The sequence below is a fragment of the Nansenia antarctica genome, assembly GCF_963989245.1.
Source record: "Nansenia antarctica genome assembly, chromosome: 1".
In the NCBI taxonomy this organism is placed as follows: Eukaryota; Metazoa; Chordata; class Actinopteri; order Argentiniformes; family Microstomatidae; genus Nansenia; species Nansenia antarctica.
The window spans coordinates 66,004,564-66,020,966 of record NC_137674.1 but is presented as its reverse complement, the minus strand read 5'-3'; the positions used below and the strand labels follow the sequence as shown (position 1 = coordinate 66,020,966).

General features: G+C 40.0%; 1 protein-coding gene across 1 annotated transcript; it reads left to right on the top strand.

The window, feature by feature from the left end:
- Positions 1–8,376: 8,376 nt before the first annotated feature.
- On the top strand, positions 8,377–14,911 carry LOC308152207 (visual system homeobox 2-like; the record flags this gene model as incomplete). The annotated part of the gene is made up of 5 exons (XM_080525127.1): positions 8,377–8,782; positions 9,136–9,220; positions 10,488–10,611; positions 13,539–13,719; positions 14,589–14,911. 5 exons carry the CDS (start codon positions 8,377–8,379, stop codon positions 14,909–14,911), a joined length of 1,119 nt encoding a protein of 372 aa, XP_080381253.1.
- Between the last annotated feature and the right edge of the window lie 1,492 nt (positions 14,912–16,403).

Here is a 16,403-nt window from a genome sequence, read left to right as displayed (position 1 = left end):
GCTATGATCTGGAGTAGTGCACTTGCATTTGTCCCGGTTGCGGTGGCAGCCATAACACTGTCATACAGATCTGAGGCTTCTGCTAGTTCCTCTGGTACTTTGGCATGGTCTGTGGATTCTCCATCTGGCTGATCAGAAACTGTGTCCTCGCTGTCATCAGCAACGGTACCATCTTGAGTCAACTCTGACACATCCTCTGAGTCCACAGCATAGTTTGCTTTGTTTGGGACAGGCAGTTTGACATGAAAAGTTTTCGCTGCCAGTAGGGTGTTCAGTGCTCCATCAACCAGGAAATTACCTCGTATGGCCCTGGCAACTGCTTTTCCTTCGAGCATTTTGGGCACCGTATTTGGTGTGTACACTAGGCCCCCAGACTTCTGTACATATGGAACAATGTTAATGCGTCCGACATCTGTTAGGTCCTTTGCTGTCAACTTGATACGTGGAATGATGGAAGCTTGTTCAATTCTGCGGGTGATGCATACAATAATTCCCATGCCATAGAACGTTCCATGGCCATCAATTGTTCAGATATTATGGTCAGCATTATCAGCAACATATTGCATGAAGTGCCCAGGTGTGAATCCATGTACCTCAAGTTTCTCAGCTACTGCAGCACTTCAGCCAAACCCAAGGTGATACAGACTGTCAACTAGACATTTTGATTTTGAGAAATGTCTAACATCTGTGTTTGAACTACTTACCAATGACAGACTGGGAGTGGTGTTTTCATTGTGTATTTTTATTGAAATTACATCAATGATGCATCAAACACACAGCAAAGGCCTAAGTTCTGGGCCCAGGACAGTCTGGACGGATTGTATGGCAGCTAGTGCTGAGGCACAAACATGTACATTTCAAGCCTGCAAACTGTGACACTTTAAATAACGTGAAAAAATACTTTTGTGCAATATGACAACCCTAGTTGACTATCTGTGCAGTATAGTACAGTGGATTGTGTACATAGCCTTTATTTATGTAAACCAGCTCCTTACCTTCTTGTGATTTTATTCTTTTTCTAAAAGTGTTTTTTTTCCCCCTTTCCTAACACCAGGGGAGCCACCCCTCCTAAATTTCGTTGTTTGGTACCTGTACTGTAGCAATGACAATAAAGTCCATTCATTCATTCATTCATTCATTCATTCATTCAAGTTGTGTTTACAGTGATATATTGTGGGGGACCAATAATATCTTTCACAGGATGGGGGTGGGGCGTGACACATGATAAGGAACATTTGTGACGCAAGCCAGTCTAGGGATAAACTAGTCACAGAAAATTAAAGTGAAACTTATTGTGTCAACAATATATATATTTTTTTTTTTTCTCATAACACTCAACTTTAAGTTTTAAAGTAACCACTCAATATAGGCCTAATAAAGTTTAACGATCACTAAATACTTATAACGTGTGGATTGAATTCACTGTTCTCCTCTGCCTTAGGCTACTGGTAAGGGAGACTTGACTTGTAAACATAAGGCCAATGCACACGGCGGCGATTTTGTCGCACCGCCGAATTCAATTCCATTGTTTTGAATGAGACAATGCACACGGCGTGCGATGCGATTTTGTCGCACGACAACATTCGATTCTCCATTCACACCCACACACTTCGGTGGTGTGAATTGAGAATCAAATGTTGTCGTGCGACAAAATCGCACGCCGTGTGCATTGGCCTATACTCTCTTTTTTGTTCGTGTTCAAAAGCAAGGACTGTGTGATCATCTAATTATGTGTAGTTATGTGTTTTTAGCATGTTGATGTTCTCTCAGCATGTTGTGATGTTATAAAAATGCAGTTAGATGTTCGTAGCTATGTGCCATTCTTAGCCGCTAGCTGTTAGCAGCGTTTGTTGTGACTTTTCTCCCATTCTGTGTTTGAGGTGTACCAACATTCAAATACTTGTGTCGTCTTCAATTTCTGTCCGATTTCAATGTATGACACATCATTTGAAAGCTTACAATCTGTAGTTTCAGAATATGTAATATAACTGCTCCCGTTTGGTGTTCTTCTGATAGACAAGCAACCCACGATTCTGATACTGATGTTCTTTATTTTGTGTGCACACCGTACACACAAACACCGTGAAAAACTGCAATGTGAAACAAAGCACCAATTACACAATGAAACCAAAACGAGGCTACGTCGAGTAGGCTACCCACCCAACATATTAACCACCTCTCTAGCCAGCATGGCGTTCCGACATTACATACACGTGAGAAATTACTTCAAATCAAAATGCACAGTCAAACAGTGACAAACAAAACAACGACATACCGTGTGCGCCTTCTATTCAGAACCTCAGGAGTAGCTAGAATAGTTATATACCGTCTTAAACATCAAACTTCTCTTCATGACAGTGACGGAAAACCCTTACACGTTCAGCTGCTGTTAATATATATACATCCCGTCTCATCGCGAGACCACAGCACGTGAACAGTGAGGTGACGTCAACACGTACAAGTTTAGATAAACAAAATAAACAATAATTGTACAACAATAACATATACATTTCTATAAAGAATATTTTTACAGTAAGAAAATAAGAACATTATTATTACATCTTTACTATGACAGTTACATGTAAAAAACGGAGAGTTTATGTAGGCAACTGATTGATGAAAACATTGTCTGGCGTCACATTTGGCAAATAAGTGGGTGTTGGGGTAGTTGTACCCCTAATACAGGTATAAGACTTAAGAATATCCTCTGAAAAAGTGTTTTATTGGAAAGATTGACCCCCAAAACATAGGAAAAGACACCAAATATGTTGGATAGGTATACATAGGCCCTCCAATATTAACACCATTTTACCCAGATGGCGTCACTCTAAAACATTGTTTAACCTCTTTTGACCTTGAAAAAAGTATGATCCAATAAATTAATCAAGTAAGACTAGGGTATTAGGAACAATAAAAACTATGAAACATTACTATTGCAATTTCTCCTGGGTTGGGCCTTTTTTTGTTAGATTGACTGGACTAATATGATAAAATCCACCATCCCCCCTGAGTACTGGTTGTCATGATCAAACGTTACAACTTACCGAGAAGCCACCCTTCTCTGCCCTCTCCCGCTCACTTGGCTTAATTCAGCCGCTATAATTGAGCCGCTATCACAAGGCGTAAATACAAACCTCATTCACCTGCGTTCAATTTCAAGTAGGTATTTATAGACTTTAGTAGGCTACGTACACAATTTTAAACAAGCGCAGCCCGTTTTATAAATAATGCTGACGTCCGTTTAGAAAAATGTGCTTACGTGCAAGTTAGAGATGACGTTCAAGTACTTTTTTATAAATGAGGCCCCAGATTTTGGTTTAAACCAAAAGGTTTGCTAACCAAGACTGGCAATGTGAATGGTGCCGGTTCAAGTCGGCCATGGGGCAGTTCTGACTATTTAATGTTAATGCTCGCTAATACTTTCCCATGACAACTTACCCTTACCCTAAGCACTCTGAATGAATGCCTAACTCTAACCCTAACCATAACCCTAACCACTCCAAGTTAATGCTTAACCCCAACCCTAACCCGTAAATCCTGACATGCTTAACCCCTAGGTGTTTTTTTGGTGGTATTTTACAACCCTTTAGTAGTGCTTTGTGTACACGTGCAGATTTTACACTACACTTACCTTCAGATAAGATATGGTGGCCTATCATTTTTGCTTGCACGTTTAGGAGACCATAAAAACAGTCTCTGGGGTGCATTCGTGTTATCACTATTATGATTGTCATTTCCTATTTATGCTGAGAGTGTTACAGAGTTATATATCACAGTATATCACATTGTGATAATCACAATACTTGAACAAATAGAACCACTAAACCACAAACTAACACAAGTGCTACAGCACTGATGGTTTTAAAGAACTTTGGCAGCAGTTGAATTCGCTTTCGGTTAGGTTTCCTGAGGTTCATTTCAACTAACTGACAGCCTAAATATGTGTTATGGTACATATTCATTATTAGTAACTCACCATGAACCCTTTGACATTCATTTCATGATTCATTGGACTTTTGAGAATAGTCAATCAGTAAAGTAATCAATACACAACGTGGCATCTGTAAATACGAAAAATTTATGATTTAAGGTGAACTCTCATCCCATCTCTTTCAGTGTTTAGGCGTGAGCATGAATCAGAATCAGAATCAGAATCAGAATTGCTTTTATTACATCAATGTACGGGTACATAGAGTAAAATTCTTGGGTTCAGGTTAATTGACATTGGCATTGCAGTAGAATCCAAAAATAATAAAGTAGGCAGGATATAAAAAGAACAAATCAACAATCAACCATAGCGCAATAGCAGCTATATTAGCAATAGCAGCAGAAAGCAAATCAACAATAATAGAATATGTATAGTCGCAGCAGAGTGCAAATCAGCATATCAGCGTTATTAATGTATCAACATTACATTACATTACAAGTTCAAGTATTAGTCAGGTGTGCAAGAAATGCTGTGCAGATTGCAGCAAGATGTAATACACTATACAGTATCCATAGTATATTATTAATGCAGTGAGGATGGTATGGGAGAGACAGTCCTTTGCTTTATGCCAGTGCATTTCCCAAGGAGTCCTGACACATCAGATGACATCATCCCCGCCTTAGCCTCCACGCTAACACAACTCATCATGAAGCTTGTTTAATGACAACCTCTGATGTCACGGCAAGGTTTCACTAATGACTACTTTCAAGAGTATTGTACACTGACTGATAAACCGACACAAGATCAGTTTCTTTTCTTTTGGGAAATCAATCCTGTTTAGTGGCACATGTGTCCCAATGGGTGTGTCCCAACCAAATGTGAAGTAATTCTCTTCCCCATCATGCTGGGTATCCTCTGGTTCCATAAGGTCAAAGGTCAAACCTGTTCCTTAGTGGACACTCAATAAGCTATTACGAAGTCATACGTTAAAGGTGGCTCCAAAGAGCAAGCTGTTATATCATGATGCAGGAAATCACAGTGTTTGGAGCAATTGGCAACTTATTTAAGAAGACCATTGCTGTCTTGTGAGCCTTCCACCATGGTGACAAAGGAGCCTTCGGTATAGCACATGCTCATGTTTATTCATGAATCTGATATATTTGCATTTGTTATCCTTTCCAATATATTGAAATATTGGGTTGAGACATTAAGTATTATGCGTCTATACTTTTGCATCTATACCTTGTTTTATATTATTTTAATCTGCGGTCATGGTCTTTGATGGGATGGGACACCTAATCTCTACCAATCCAGCCTTTAGATAAATCTTAAATCTAAATCTTATCTTAAATCGACAGATTTTCACTCGGAACATTGGTCCATCCTTTCCCTGGAGTGGTGAAATCATTTTCCAACCTACAGTAGATGGATAATGTAAAAGAAAGAAACAGAGAGGGGAAAAACGCATCTCTGCCTACAGTAAGCAACAAAGCTATGGTAACGCAAGGTGTTGGAATGGGGTGGGGGGCTTAGGAAGGAGTGCAGGGGGGATTGAAGAGGAATGAGGAGAAGATGTGACCTGACTTTGTAATCTTTGTCTGGGGTAGCTGGCTGTACGTGGTATGAGATGTGGGTTCACTAGAAGAAACCATTAGCATAGCTATCATGGTAACATTGATCTCTTCATTCACCCCTAATGAAATTTCTCTCCTAATAGCTTCTCATTAGTTTCCACTGACAATCAGGTAATTTGATCTGCTATTAGTCCTGCTCCTGGACTCTCTGCTGCAGGCATCTCACATTTTAATATAGGCCATCATATAACAATTCTGGTATTCTCCTAAACAATTATTTAGTCACTAATTGCAATACATGTTTGCACTCTGACCTTCGCCTGATTTCAAATTGAACATATAACCATATTTTTTATTTTTATTTTTATTTAATTTAGTTAAGGGAGGTTTACCACTAAATAAAAATCAATGTGTGACCACTGAAAACAAGTTATAGATATAGCCTAATTAGGCATACTCTAGGTTATATTTTTGTGTCCAATTCTGCGGGTGGCTATTTATATATTTAGCACACCATGCTCAGTCACTGTTGTCTCGTGGATGTTGAGCACGTGCATATTGAGGTGCAATGTGGTCCAGACTGCCGTCGGGATGAGACAAATGACGTAGACTCCACTAACCATCACTGGGGATTACTAGCACCAAATCTGTTGTGGTTTGTGCAGCCACCACGCGCCGAAAATGACAGCCTGACGCGTGACCTGCGAAGCCAAACGGTCCCAGATAAATCAACTATTTATTTATTCATTGCCACATGGCACTTTGATAAGGTCGTGTTATCTCCGCCTCCATCGAAGGCGTCTGCTCATTTCCATAAATTGTCTCCTCGACATAATTATCTGTCCAGATGTCCAAAAGTGTGCCACAAATTATCTCTGAACGAATGAAACTCCACCATAATTGAATAATAGCTGATTAGAGAGGATTAGTTATGTTTAGAAAAAAATAGTGGATATTTTCCACTCTTCCAAAGCAAATCGGCTCTTGATTTCTCGTCAATTTGTAATTAGAAAACGCATTAAATTGGTTAATGTGCTTGTGGATGGTGGGAAAGTCTAAAGCTTAAGATATCTTTGACTTGATCCTAAATATGGAGCCTAAGAGCTTTGCTTATCATGTTGTCGTCAGTGATCTATTTAAAAAAATCGGATTCTGGTCCTAAAACCATCAGTCAGCAGTTAACCGTAGGCCGCATGACAATGTAGGGAAATGGGAATAGCCTATCTTGAGGGGTGTACAAAAACGATCATGTTTATTTACTTAAGCCTAGTAATTATTACTGTAATTATAACCGTTTGTGATGCCACCCTATGGTGTGTCCTAAATACCCTGAACTAGGACATTGTATTCTTAATTATGTGACCTGTCAAAAAAATACTTAGGCTAATATCAACAGATGCGCAGACTGACGCATTCTGAACACCATGACAAAAAAATGTAGTATGCAAAACTAATTAGAATATGCAAATCGCCCAGCCCCCTGATTAGACGTTAGGGATTAATGTTTATGTGTGGCGTTTAACAAATTAATTAGTTATTTTATTGAACTGTTTACTTATTTACTTATTTCCGTATTGGTAATAAGCAGTCCACTCTAGCTTTTGTGATGTTTTGTGGAATCAAGCAGAGACCGCCTGAGAGTTTTTTTTGTTTTGTTTTTAGAAGTCGATGTTAGTCCTGTTAGACTGATTATGATTAGGAAGCATGCATTTTTGTCATATTCTTAATCTTTTTTAGGACCAACTATTATTTGGGATTAAACAGATGTTTCTATATATAGGGCCTATATATTATTTTCTGTCTGTTTATGACGATATACAAATAATATGGGGCAATTATAACAATACCAGCAATAACAATAACGACATTATTATAATTATAGCTATTGTTATTATTGATGATAATAATATTTATTATTATTATTATTATTATTATTATTATAGCAGTTGTTGTTATTATTGTATTAGTCTTATACACTATTAGGCCTACAGGTGTAATTGTGTTTTGATAGAAACACAATATTGTGTCTCATATTTCGATGCTGCTGACGCGGGGATGATTTGATATTCAAATCAAGTCACGTACCGACCAAACTTGCTCCTTACAAGGGTTAAGCTGCTTTGCCTGGAGTTGAGGGCTTTACCCCGCTGATTGGATATCTTACGACCCAATGGGTCCAGGGTGAAATCATTAGGACAGGGATATGGGGGATAGCCTTGGAGGTACAGTGAAAGTTATAGGCCTAGCCCAGTTTCTATCGATCGATTTTTTACTACGCCGGTAATTTCATTAAAGATTTTACCAATCCGTAGAAAACACTCTCCCTTTCTGTGTGGGTAACGACAGTCATCTGGACGCAATATCTTATAGGCTATGTATCTCTAGATAGCTTAAGACAGTAAATATACCAAGTAAAGACCGATTTGAAGAGATTACCAAAAACATCTTTAAGTAGCCTATAACCCTCACTAACACTATAAGTCTTATAGGCTCTCTACAAAACTACGTCTGCATTCAGGGAAACTTCACAATCTCGAGTCAAACAAACAATTATATAATACTATATTTATATTAGTATTCGGTTTAAATATTTCATTGTAGGCCTATCGTTATATAAACGGTGTTATCAATCAAATATTTAACAAACTTTCATTTTCCCTAATCACAGAAAATCATGGAAACTGTAGACCCCATCCATTGAACGTGCCACTGGCTGCACACTGCCCCTCTCATTGATTGGCTGACGAAAACTGACCCCCTGCTGCGTTGAACCTGTTGGATAAAAAGAGGATTTCTGGAGGGAGAGAGAGAGAACAGAGCGCACTGGGGACTAGTGTTAGGAAAAGAGAATCAGGAAATACCTTCAGAGACAACATGACAGGGAAAGAGGGGACTGTGCTTTCAGAACCTTTGAATAAACATAAAATAGCATCGCTTGCAAACCATGGGGGACCACCCCAGCTTTCAAAGACAGGGTCGACAACGCACAGGTGCACGGGTTTCGGGATCCAGGAGATTCTCGGGTTGAACAAGGAGCCGCCCGCGGCCCCGCGCCATCCGCTGGAGTCTCTCCCGCCTAGGGCGCATCTCCTGGCCGCCAGGTCTGCTCTGGGTCCCGCGGGCGTCGGGGTTGGTATGGGAATTATTGGGCCAGGAGGGATACACTCGTTTTACAGCCAACCTGCGTTTCTGGAGGTGTTATCGGAGGCACAAAACGTCCACCTACAGCCTCTCAACAGGGCGATGGGACAGCTGGATGCGCACCACTCCGCCAGTTCTGGTAACCATAATAAACTATACACGTCAGCCGGCATGAGTTGAAACTAAAGACATTTGACAAGACTGATGCCGATAATAAACATTTAGGACATTATTCAAAAGTCAATTTGATAATAATTCGTTTTACTGACCTCGTATAGGCCTATACGCTATACAAATGGTAGGCCTTTTATGTTTCGTTTTGTTACCATGATTTAATTGATAAAAGTCAAAACGATCATCTTATTTTTGTTATAATTTGTCTGGTATATGTATTTATGTGGATGATTATCATGGATCATCAGTAGGCCTATATTAGTAGTAGCAATTGTAATTGTATCTCTATAATACAGCTGTGGCTATCTTTATTCACAGATTCAGATGATGTATCTTCAAGTGAAAAGAAATTCTCAAAATCGTCGATGAGTCAGAGCAAGAAAAGAAAGAAAAGACGACACAGGTAAAGATTTAAGATCCAATTTTTTCCTCAAAATATAAATTTAGGCGTCAATGAAAAAACGAATGAAAACTTTTCACGTCGAATCGAATTGTGTCGCCTGTTTACAAGCAGTAATGCTACAACAAATGCAATATTTCCAATTTTTTCTTCGTTGGCCTCGATGTTTCAGTTGTTTTCATCTGTGAGTTTAGAAAATGCTTATCAGTTAAGATATCTGTTATCAGATATGGGTTGCTCTAATAATCTGTTGTTCTAATCAAATAGATTTGCACAAGAAACACATAAACAGTGGAAACCAAAATAAAGGAATAAAGAATAAAAATCAACTAAATAAATTGTACATCAAAACAATACATTGTCGACAAACAATCGAATTAATATGCCTGGATTCATTATGAGTCGACAATATATATATAGCATATCCTCTAATACTTTACTGGTATTCTACTGGTGCCAGTGTATTTTTTAGATTGTAGCTGACATAATTTGTAATAAAATAATGGCATAAAGAAGATGTACCCAATCTTTTTCATAACAGTCCGAGGCTAAATGAGAATATATATGCATTGGAGTGCAGAGAGACGCTCTCTAGATGAAAGCAGGATCCACATGCTAAATAATCGTATTTGATTTTAATTGTATTTTTGTGCTGTCAAACATTATCAACATTACCAGCAAACCGACGTTCTAGCTTGGGGTTTATCAAGGGAAGTCGTCGGCCTTTGCTACAAGAGACGGCTGGTAGATTCATGTTTGACCATTGCGTTGATTGTTTTCAACACAACCTGCATTTTCTGCGGAAAATTGTTTTTATGTTTCTTTATTTTGTAAGTTTCAACATTCTAGTGTTTCACACGTGAAAGGTTTATTCTAAATTGTTGACATTCCCATGCACGGTCTCATTGTTATAAAATGTCTCAGTCTCAGTATTTTTGCCAGAGAAAGAGAATCGAAAATTATGTTGGTTTATTCTAACTGGCGTAGTTTATCTTCAATCAATTCAACCTTTTTTACTTTTACTATTGCTATATACATATGTATATACATATGTACATATGTATCAACAACATTTAGGCCTATATTTGATTTGATCCAGACAAAGTGACAGAGGATTTGTTTGCCAGAGGTTTGCTTGGATGTCACTTCATGCAAATATAGGATGAGGTATTATTAACGTTGTTAATGGTTATAATTGATCTACACTGATTGATAATGGTGTACTGTACAGTGCGGACCTGGCACTAATCTTACTCTCGTCTCTCTACAGAACCATTTTTACCTCTTATCAGCTTGAGGAGCTGGAGAAAGCTTTTAACGAGGCCCACTATCCAGATGTGTACGCCCGAGAAATGCTCTCAATGAAGACAGAGCTGCCTGAAGACAGGATACAGGTGAGTCTGTGTGTGTGTGTGTGTGTGTGTGTGTGTGTGTGTGTGTGTGGTGTGTGTGTGTGTGCATGCATGTGTGTGCGCACGTGTGTATGTGTGTGTGTGTGTGTGTGTGTGTGTGTGTGTGTGGTGTGTGTGTGTGCATGCATGTGTGTGCGCACGTGTGTGTGTATGTGTGTGTGTGTGTGTGTGTGTGTGTGTGTGTGTGTGTGTGTGTGTGTGGTGTGTGTGTGTGTGTGTGTGTGTGTGTGTGTGTGTGGTGTGTGTGTGTGCATGCATGTGTGTGCGCACGTGTGTGTGTATGTGTGTGTGTGTGTGTGTGTGTGTGTGTGCATGCTCATGATTGTGTAGTACACAATCATGCATGCACACACATGAGTGTAGATCAATTATAACCATTAACAAAGTTAATAATACCTCATCCTAAATGTGCATGAAGTGACATCCAAGCAAACCTCTGGCAAACAAATCCTCTGTCACTTTGTCTGGATCAAATCAAATATAGGCCTAAATGTTGTTGATGTGCGTAGGGGAGCGATAGTAGTAAAATACTCCTGAAAGCTGCTATAATTTTCACTCATAATATGAACAATATTATTGTTCCAATGATACATGATATTAATAGTGAATAAGCCAAGCCCTTTCCCCTACTATCCCTCCTCTATGGTTCCCAATACTCCATTGAAAACAGATTAATCCTATATTCAGTGTGAGGATGAGAGACTAGGGTGTTTAATGTACTCTCACTAAGCAATTTTCCACAATGTTTATGACCAAAGTTAAACGAATAAATGCATGCATTATATAGATAGATAGATAGATAGATAGATAGCTAGCTTATTATTATTGTTATTTTAAGTTTATTTGATAGGGACAGCACATGTTAATGAACACAAGTACAAAAAATACAAAATGTAAACATGCCGGATTGTAGCAGAAATGCTCATTTACACCTGTAGTCCCTAAAATAGATAGATAGATAGATAGATACATACATACATACATACATACATACATACATACATACATAAGGCAGACAGCCAGATAGATACTGTGAAAAAGACAGACAAACGACAGACAGACAGACAGACAGTTAGATAGACAGCCACCAGACATTCCCGGCAGAATGCACACCACAATTTGCTCATCCGGTGTAATTAGTTAAATCAGGAGAGCTTGCCACTGTGTCCCCTGGGAGTCAGGCAGGCGTGAGGCATGGGGAGCCAAAAATGAAATGATAACTACATTAAAATTAATTAGCATGGGTCAATGGTGAGGGTTCTCCATGGGCTCTATACCCACCGTAATTTCCCATGATATTTGAGCGCCCGTTGCCCATCGATTGGGCTGGGAAATTAACTTATTTTTCAATCAGCCTCCACGCGCCCCAGGGGTCATCTGCTCTCAGAGCTTCACCGCCCCTCCTAACAACCCCTTCTGCGCATACACACACACACACACACACACACACGACTCTCACTGCCCCCCCCCTCCTCCACCCACTCTACCTCTGTCTCACACACCTCTGCTCTCTGAGTGCTTTCTCATCAGAGGCCCATCTCTATGAGACAGGGGTTATCATCAGATCTACCTGAATAGCTTTCCTGGCTTTGGCTTTGATGAATTTGAATTTCATGTCTCTGTGTGCCCCGCAATCCTGTACTGTACTGTACCCCCACACTCACACCCCCATTAGCCACCTCCTAGCCATCTTTTCCAGCTCATTTTTTTCACCCCCCTGTCCTGATCTATAAGGAATCTAAAATAGTGAGAGGTTATTACTTGGCCAGTCAAACTCGCTGAAGAAATCACTTATGGCACTTCAGGAGCTTGGGGGAGGGGGAATCTCACGCACACGCACAAGCACATGCACACAAGCCCACGCACACACACAGACAGACAGACAGACAGACAGACAGACACACGCACGCACGCACGCACGCACACACACACACACACACACACACACACACACACACACACACACACACACACACACACACGTACATACAATGGCCTGCAGGCTGGGTGAAAGCAGCCACATCCCACACCAGCCACCACTGAACAGCCCCAAGACGCCAAATAGGTAGTAGCCTGGGAGAGAGGAATCCAGCAGGGAACGGCTTAGAACAGTATCGTAGAGAGCAGCAGAGCGTGAGCATTGCAGCTGCAGTGGTGTTAGAGTAATCATTTGTGACAGCAGCTGGTGAAAGCGGGAACAAGTCCGCAACCAATCAAAATGTTCAAAACTTTTATTCAGAAAAACTTAAATAAATGTCAATGTTGTTGAAAATCAATGACACACTTGCTAGTCAAGTCATCAAAACATTGCAAGGCAATGGATTCGGTGAGTAATCCCCACTACTCTACAGTAACTAGATAGTAGTAGGATTACTCACCAAATCCATTGCATTGCAATGTTTTGAAGACTTGACTAGCAAGTGTGTCATTGATTTTCAACAATGTTGACTTGTTCACCAGCTGCTGTCCCATCTTACAATGAGACTCTTCAGCATTGAGTATAGCATTGATCCAATAGGTGTCATTGTTTCATAGATGTCACTCAGACATTATGTGAGGGATGGATGCTGTAAAATAAACATTATTTATTTGTAACTCACCACCATTAAAATCTAAATGGTCATTCACATGAAAATGTTTTCACTCCCTTCAATACACCTATGGTGTTTGATGACTTTTATGACCAGTGCACAAAAGCAACAGAGAGAAATACTAAATGAACCACATTGCAATACAGACGGAAAGATTCAAACGGATAAATTATTTATCACAAACATCCTAATAATTTTCCCCAAGAATATATATGCCTCGATATGCTTCTAAGTGTTAGTACCATTGTAGTATCACCTGTATAATTTTCCTGTTGATGAATGAAATTAAACATTCTCTGTGTGACCCTCGCCTCCTAGGTTTGGTTCCAGAACCGGCGTGCAAAATGGAGGAAGAGGGAGAAGTGCTGGGGTCGCAGTAGCGTGATGGCAGAGTACGGTCTCTACGGCGCCATGGTGCGCCACTCCATCCCCCTCCCCGAATCCATCCTCAAGTCGGCCAAGGATGGCATTATGGACTCTTGCGCCCCCTGGTTACTTGGTGAGGAACAACACAGAATTATAAAAGAAAAAAATATGCCTCTGGGTATTCGATCAGATCCAATCAGATCAGGTGATCAGATCCCATCCATTGTTTATAGTTCAGCAGATCCTGTACCCTTCTTCAAATAGTTTAACGAATGCCTCCCTCCTTTCCTCCAAAAAGATGTGACTGGATAGGTCGACTGTTTAACCGACTGGTTAACATTTCCACGTATCCAGGTACTGTATGTCAGATCAATGATCAAGTTTTGGAGGGATGGAAAGAAGGAAGGCAGGAAGGGAGGAAGGAAGCACTTGGTTCCTAAGGACACCGTGATTAGAGGATAAGTGGATAATCCTACTTTATCAGATTGGATTAGACTAAATATTCTCTTTTCTGTCAATTGATTAACATAAATCAATGAGGGTTGACTATAACTGAAACAGAATCAGCATAACACTTGCATAGGCTTTCAATAGAGGCAAGCACGCACACACACATACACACACACGCACACAAACTCATACACACACACACACACACACACACACCTTTTCGAGTCTCATGAGTTTGGTCGTGGAGTAGGCTATTTTTGGCCAATTACTATAATATATATACTATATAGTACCCACATCAGTTGGGAGAAGAGCTGTAGCTAACTGAGCTCATATGCCATTGTCCAAAGAGAGGTTCAGACAGACAGCTCTAAGCTGCTAGTAAGAGTGCTGAGACATCTCATCATGGTGGAGGTCAATACAATAACTTACCAAGACATTTGACACCTGCTGGCTAAACCTAAGCTTTGGATTCCGAGCATTGCTGTTTTTAGGAACATGCATTCTCTAACATGACTAGTTCCTCACCACAATCCCAACCATTCCTTTCAGGCATGCACAAGAAGTCCATGGACCCCAATGTCCCCACATCTCCAGGGAAACCGGATGCCTCCCAACCTCCTGCCAGAGAGAGAGTGGTGGAACGAGAGGTGGAGGAAGACGAAGAGAGGAGGAAGGATACCCGGTCTCCCATATCCAAAGAGGAGCTGAGGGAGAACAGCATTGCCGCACTCAGAGCCAAGGCCCTGGAGCACAGCGCTAAGATGCTGGGGACAGTTTCTGGGGACAGACCAGGCCATGCGATGGACACAGAGGACACGGAGGACAAACAGACAGGACAGACAAAGCCAGCCAAGGTGGAGAAGAGTCACTGAAAATGGCTGCTCTTCCAGAACTGTGGAGTCTGTTCTGTGGCATTGCCCTCTCTGTATATAACATACAAGTTTTTATATTTACATACTCGTTCACACTCTCAGAGGCACAATCAGTTATGGATGAAAAAAATAAATAAAGGCCGCTATATTTCCACATCATAAATCAATACTGTGGTGGTAAGAATGCTTCCTTCACATTCCAGCTCTGGGGGGAGATTATTTCCAAGGCCAAATTTGTATCTAATTATAATTTATATGGATATCCACCCACAACTAAAATCATGTTTTCTGTATACAATGTAATTTCCACTGTTTTGTAACATGGCAGCTACTCTTATTGTTTTATGCAACTTTGGGATGACAAAATATTTGATAACATGGAATATGTAGGCTACATATGTAACTTTGCCCCCTTCATTTGAACTAGAATTGAGATAAGGATAACTTGAAATTCACAGTGGTTTCCAGCTTATACCTCGGATGTAAATATTGTTAATATTGAAAATGAAATATAGCTACTTTCATGTAGTTGGAAATCAATAAGTGTTTTGTCTCTTTGTTCTGTATAATAAATAGTAAATGGACCGACTTATATAGCGCCTTATTCCAAAGTGCTTTACAATGGCCTCTCATTCACCCATTCACACACACATTCACACACCAATGGCGGCAAGCTACCATGCAAGGCGCCGGCCCGCTAATTGGGAGCAATTTTGGGGTTCAGTGCCTTGCCCAAGGACACCTGGACATGTGACCAGCCAGAGTCGAACCGCCGAGCTTGCAATCATTAGCTGCTAGCTGTACCTCCTGAGCCACAGCCGCCCACTAAATAGTAATATTGTTATTAAGACTCCTTGAGTATTTTGTTTGCATTAGGAAGCTTGGTAACAAAGAAGAAAAAAGTGGTAAAAAAAGGCTTGGTATGAATATAATTATAATAATTAGCATAATATAATCATCATACAAACCAAAACAGTAGATATTATAGATCTGAAAATATTTCTATCACCATATCACTGAAAACCATAGTCTGACTGTGATGTAACATTGCAGCAGGAATATTCACAGCAATAGTATATTGCCCAATTAAACGCTTTAGGCGCTTTAGGCGACACACCTTTTTTCTGAAGATAGACAGGTCTATAGATTTTTCGGACGTAAACTTTTTTCTTTTTTCTTATTGTGTTGGATTGAAAGGGTGCTGCTGGTGGATATGGTCCAACTTTTACGCAACCCTTATTATTGTCGGCCCACAATGGTTATTCCTTTAACACACAAATGAGACACGTTTTCTTTTGATAGAACGAAACAAATAGTTATTGTATAAGTCTATGATTTAAAATGTTTTGAAATGTTGTCTCGTCATTTTGTAGGATAAAGGATAGATCATTTTGCGGAAAGTAAGTGTTTGATTGATTGAAAACTTTATTTTTATTAGAATGTTTGCAGAAGTAGGTACATGAAAGTACATATTACATACAAGGTCAAACTA